The sequence below is a fragment of the Schistosoma mansoni genome, chromosome 6, assembly GCF_000237925.1.
Source record: "Schistosoma mansoni strain Puerto Rico chromosome 6, complete genome".
In the NCBI taxonomy this organism is placed as follows: domain Eukaryota; kingdom Metazoa; phylum Platyhelminthes; class Trematoda; order Strigeidida; family Schistosomatidae; genus Schistosoma; species Schistosoma mansoni.
The window spans coordinates 13777270-13783914 of record NC_031500.1 but is presented as its reverse complement, the minus strand read 5'-3'; the positions used below and the strand labels follow the sequence as shown (position 1 = coordinate 13783914).

General features: G+C 36.4%; 1 protein-coding gene across 2 annotated transcripts in view; it reads right to left on the bottom strand.

Annotated features, from left to right (window-relative positions):
* Smp_063070.1 (putative rabb and C) overlaps window positions 1–6645 on the bottom strand; it is a gene marked incomplete at its 5' end in the record, with an annotated part of 52185 nt that overhangs the window by 20093 nt on the left and 25447 nt on the right. The window contains 2 exons of one of the 2 annotated variants that reach the window (XM_018798334.1): window positions 524–584; window positions 5322–5819. In XM_018798334.1, the coding sequence (XP_018653287.1) occupies window positions 524–584; window positions 5322–5664 (404 nt within the window). Of the gene's footprint in view, window positions 1–523; window positions 585–5321; window positions 5820–6645 lie in introns of those variants that run through there. The other variant, XM_018798335.1, reaches the window with a different exon arrangement.

Here is a 6645-nt window from a genome sequence, read left to right as displayed (position 1 = left end):
CAGCTCAGAGAACAAAACTCCATCAAAATCATCCACCTGAGATACGAATCTTCCCCACCAACTGTGAGAAAGATTCAGAAAGAAACCATTAGTGTGAATAAATCCACATTCATCCATATTCCCACAATATTAAAATCAGAAAACTGATTATAAACATTGCGAAAACAACCAAACTCCAACAGATTTCATCTCCCTTTTAGCTAAATAATTTTGATTTGTATGAACTCTATTGATTAGCTTAAGAAATGTATTGAAAATTACGCGGTCATTTTAAGGGTCCCTCAAGCTCACCCCTACACTATACTTATATCATGATCTCCACACATCTATCTCAGGTTATCCATGATTAAAACAAAAAACAAGGTGTTATCATGAAAACAACTCACATATAAAGAAAAACGTTCTATCTAGGTATAACTGTCGAGTTAACCAGATCTAAGCATTTGTTTTCACTCGAAAAACATTACAACTTCTTATTATATATAGTTTGTATAATATGGAAAATACACGATATAGAACTTACCATACTTCTAATTGTACACGATGATTTTCAACTGTGAATATTCGTTTAATCAAGTCAATACCTTAAATCAACAAGCAAAAATATAAATGATTATGAAATTTGAAAAACTTAAAGATAAAGTTTCTCTTCTATGTTAACAAATTTCTTCAACTGCTTCTGACCAATATTGAATATTCGTGGTGATTTGATAAATCATCATCATCATCATCATCATAAGAGACAATTGTTTCAATCAAGTTTGTCAGTACTTTTTTTCTCTTGAAATTACCGGAGATGTGATCTAAAACACTCAGTTCTTGTGAAAATGTGTTACTTTTATACGAATTGGTTAAAACCCAATGATCCACAGTTCTCACTCCAGTCAATTTATGATATTGGAGGGAATGAGTTCATAAAAAAGACCATGGAATGCCCCGGCACGCCCTAGAGTGGGGAGAGTCAGCTCTCCCTCTCGAAATGCTATCAAATAGCCACATGCATGCAACCACTGCCAAAGAATTCATACTCACTGCCTTCTCGAGGTGAGAGTATTGTTTACGAAATTGGGAGGATGAAGGGCAAATGTCCGACGTTTGAACCGAGTTGATAGGTACGGGGAATTCACATAGGGGATTTGAAAAACCCTGGTTCCGAACCCATGGTGCATATGGGCTTCAGGATCATGGGGAAGCAAATGGCGTATGAACCAATCGTTGGTCACCAGGTACCATGGAACTGTAACTCCTGATGTTGCTCCACTGCCTTGTGGATAAGACCTTCAGATCAAATGCTCTGGATGTGCCCTCCCCTACGAAAACCACCCACTTCAGTTTGGGCACACAGCCAGTGTCCTAGCCCTCACACAAATCGAATGGTTTATGTGGCGCATATGTATTTGGTGCCTCCTTGTACCAATGTTTATGCGCTTAAATAAATAAATTCAATAAATAAATATTCGTAGTTATCATCTGTTACAAATAGTCTCATTATGACATTGTTGAGTATGAGTAAGAGAAGCAGTGTATTGTTTTACCGATTTATACATTGATATCATTCCCTGTACCATTTGGATTAATGAAGATGTAATTCACGGTAGTATTATTTCAGTTTTTAATCAGTATATTATGAATTTAAGTGTATCTGTTTGAGCAAAAAACAGTGCATAGAAATGTTTTTGTTGTGTGACAGTGGAAGCAAAATGTAATTGAAGCGAAAGGTACCCCATTGCACAAGCAAGTGGCTATCAGGACTCAGTAGCTAAGTGAATAACATGATGGCGTTTGAAGCGAATGGTACTGGGTTCGAGTCCCAGGGTGAACATCAACTCCAAGATGCAGGTACATCCAGCTGACGAGTCCGAAATAGGACGAAACGCGCGTCCTGGATTCCACTGTTAGCCATTATCCATCTTTGCTTATGATTAATAAATAATTCTTATATAATCAGTCCAAAAAAAATTTTGATTATCAATTGTCCAGTATGAAAAGAAAAAAGTCAATACCAAAATTTATACCTTGTACTTTATACTAAGAAAAACAAACAAACAAAATGAAATCAGCTGATTTAGCAGTTTGTTTTATGCACAAAATAAACTAAATGATTAATTCACTGAAAACTTTTTAGATTCAAAATCTGTTTTGTAAACTTTTCAGTGATACCATAATGGACAGTATGTTATTACAGCTGATCTATAAGAGGCTAGTATTCATTAGAATAGCTTATTGAGAATGTCAATTTGACGATTCTATTTGAAGTTAGAGGATCAAAATGTTAATAGAACTGTTCTAGTTTGTTTCATTGTCTCTAAGGAGTCTAAATCTTTTGATGTATTATAGAATTAATGGTACAGGGTTTTGTGAAGATTGTAGAATTTTTATAGTTTAAATCACGAGATGATCTTAGCTAGAGAACTGTTGAGAGCAAAGATTCTATGAAAAACTCTTTTGTCCTAATATGGTTCTCTTCAGGAGTTCTCACCAACGACCTCACGTCAAAGGATTGAGTTCAGGACCTACATTTTTGCTCATTAATACTTAATCCCTAAACTAGTGAGCCAACATTCAAAGGTGTATATATCTGACTAATATAGTGTCTAAAATATTACCTTCAATAATACTTGGACGCCTAACCAAAGCTCGTGAAGAGCAGACTAGTAAAAACCAGGCTGGTTTTCGAACTGGACGTGGTTGTATAGACTAGATATTCACATTACGTCAGGTCCTAGAACATAAACATACATTCAAACACCCCACAATCGTAGTATTTATGGACCTTAAGGAATCATTTGACTCTGTTGATCGTGAGGTTCTGTGGCAGTGTTTGCACTGAAAGGAGTACCAAAGAAGTACATTAACCTAATAAAAGCTCTCTACTCGAACACAACTGGTCGAGTTGGAGCCTATGGCGAACTGTCATTAGAAGTGGTTACCTCAAGTGGTGTTCGTCAGTGCTGACCACTCTCCCCATTCTTGTTTAACTTTGTCGTTGACGTGCTATTAGAAATAACACTTTCATCATCTCAATCTCCTGGAGTTGAACTTTTACCTGGAGGCTCACTTGTTGGCTTAGAATACGCCGACTACATAGTTTTATTTGGTGACGACGCTTACAAAATGCAGAGTCTTCTGACCACTATAAGCAACTATGCAGGCATGTTCGGAATGCGATTCTCTCCCTCGAAGTGCAAAATGTTACTTCAGGATTGGGTTGTACCGGCACCTGAACTAATGATAAGGGGTGAAGTAGTTGAGCGTGTTCACCGCTTCACTTATCTTGGTAGTCTCATCAGCCCTTGTGGTCCGGTGTGTGACGAAATCTCAGCACGGATACAGAAGGCTCGACTAGCTTTCACCAACTTGCGTCATTTATGGCGTAGGTGAGATGTCCATCTAGCAACCAAAGGATGGGTTTACTGTGCAGCAGTTCGTTCCGTCCTACTTCATGGCTGTGAATCATGGCCGGTAAGAGTAGAGGATATTCGTAGGCTACAAGTATTCGATCATAGGTGTCTTCGACGCATTGCTCGTATATCCTGTGACCACCGAGTAAGTAATGCAGTCGTTAGGAAACGGGTACTAGGTAAAGATGGCAAATCGATTGATGAAGTATATAAACTTGATCAGTTGAGATGTCTGGGACACGTGTTACGTATGCCCAACCACTGACTGCCCCGACGAGCAATGCTTTATGGTGTAGGAGTAGGTTGGAATAAATCTAGGGTCGGTTAGACCAAAACGTGGCACAAATTCGTGAAGTCACTGACATGTGGACTGAGCCATGTTGGTAGGTGTAGACTACCTGGTTGGGACTCGAGAGATAATAGCAATCGATGGTTAGAGACCTTGAATGACATAGCTCAAAATCGTTTGCAATGGCGAAGGTGCATCCACTCTTTGTGTTCTACCAAATTCTAATCTTCTGGATTCTTCATGTCTCCATGTTTTTTCTCTTTCCAAATTTATTTCACTGGATTATACTTCTTCAATAACATCTTCAAACCCTAATCTTTCCGACTACTGCTTATACTCTTACTACTTCTACGACTATGGGATTTGAATCGACAACCGCATCTCTGTGTTAATGTGGCATTGCAACTCGAACTGATGTACGTACGTACAAAGTTCTACGTTCTGACTGACTGATTGACTGACTGTATATATCTAACTTTAATCAGTTCATGATACTGACTTGCCATATTTGATTGTCTGAAGTGGATAACCGTCTCACACTTAAAATGGTTGAAGTGCACTAGCCATGGTTTCTTACTTGGACTCTATGCACTGCATCTTGAAACTGGTCACTACTGAACACATGATTAGTTATCAGTACAAGTTTTGTGTAGATTGTAGAATTTACATAGTTTAAAGCACATCCAGTGCCTCCTGATTTACAACAGTTGTCTAGCTAAGATTAAATTGTGATTAAAACTATAAAAACTATGGTACTAATAATAAAACTTAGGTATTACTACCAAGGTTTGACTTAATATTACAAATATATTATTTTTATTTATAATAATAAAAACACAGTTGGAAATCATGAGTCAATTGAAGCTAGACCACTATGGAAAACCTGGAAGCACTGGACGGCCGTTTCGTCCTATTATGGGACTCCTCAGTAGTGCGCATCCACGATCCCGCACCCGCGAGATTCGAACCCAGGACCTACCAGTCTCGAGCCGAAGCCCTTAACCAGGTTTTCGATGGTGGGCCAGCTTCAACTGACTCATGATTTCTCAACTGTGAAAATACTAAATTCTCCACAAAACCCCCTTTGATAAATAATAAAACAGTTTGGTAAACGTTAACTGATGACAACGTAAAACAAAGTTAAGGTCGTCGTTATTTAGCCATTGGCCATTGGTTTATCACGATGTAATGTTAAAACTGGTCTCGTTACCTCAATATCATGATACACTTTATTTGATTTTAAGTGATTGAAAGTAATTGGCAGAAAGTCATGGGTCTACATTTCATGCTAGTTGGTACTTATTGACAAGGTAATGTTTGAAATCTACATGATGCTGATGCTCCTCGTGTGACTCGAATCATTATCATTCAGTATGACAATCAGATGCACTTCTACTGAGTTATTTGAACAGTATTTGACCTTTGAAAAGAGTCAAACATTTACAAATAAATTGACCAACTAATAGTAACCACTAATACGATTTCAAGACCTTAGTATTTGTCACTTTTTCTCGACCAATATCTAGAGTTTTACTTCAATCATCTGTGACCCTATCAGTACATTCATAGTTCATATACAATTTCTAAATGAATGAATGAATGAAGAAAAAAACAAGATTGATCTGACTTACCAATTGTTGAAATAGTAGTCTGATAAAATGTTTCACCAACAAGTGCTCTAATTATTGATGTTTTTCCTACACCAGAATTACCAAGTAATAATACTTTAAAATTTGCATCAAATCTTTGTTCACCTATTCCTCCACCAGTACCATTCACTGATATTAATGGACTACTTTTTTTTGTTTTTCTCATACCATTTTGTTGTAGAAATTGTTTAACATAACCATTTTGTTTATGTTTTTTTGTAGTAGTAGTTGTTGTTGTTGTTTGATTAGATGGGATTTTAAAATGGGTTGTATTATAAGGTTCAGAACCGTAAATACTTTCATGTAAATCAAATGAGTATGACATTGATAATAGATATAAGTGATTGAATATATGTATATATGTATGTTTATATTATCGTAACAATAGGATCATACTCAACATATGATTGTTAGTTAACTATTGAAAATGTAAATTATTCAAATGAACGCTGTAATCCATTCAGGTAGTGTAGTTTATGCCTATAAAGCAAAATAGATCAACATTTTGACCTGATCAGTTAAATAGTTCAGTTATTCTTATTGAATAATATTAAAATAATAATAAAACTATATTGTAGTGATAACTATAAACTAGAAATTATAATTTTTAACTAAAATAAATAGTAATCGCATTATTATGACCAAGAATCGAACAAATAAAGGCGAGACTATAATTTGTGGACGAGCCAATCAGAAGCTTTTGAGGGATTTCAAGGTCACGGCGCCGATTTCAGTACCTGATGCTCATGTACGATCGGTTCATAGAGAATTATAGAGAAGACTTGACAACTAAGCGGCTACAACAAATGAGACTACTAAGAATTTCCTTTATTTGTGATTGTGGTAATTAAGTGACTTGTAGACGTTGTGCAGACTACCGTGATGTTGTCCTTCAATGTAATATACGTTGAATGAAGACGTTTGATAGAATAGGAAGCTTTATCGCTCGATCCAGATTGAGAATAACGAATATTATAATAACTGCATAATAAAATCACCAGTGACATCGACTGTAAAAATCGCAGATGTTACTGAAGCTTCGGCTGTTCAGTGGTATGAGTGTTGTGGGGACATACCCATAATAAAAATGATAAACTTAGTCAACCGGAGTACACGTTAACAATAATGAAGCTATGTGGTTGAGGCTGAGAGGGTTTTTGGGAAATTATCATGGCTGCAGAGACCAACTATTATAGAGCCATATGGATGACTTCATCTACCTTATGCATTACGATTTTAAAACCTTTGAACGTTTTCGTAACCTTGACAAGTTTTTGGACCATATAAAAGTATTATTATTATTATT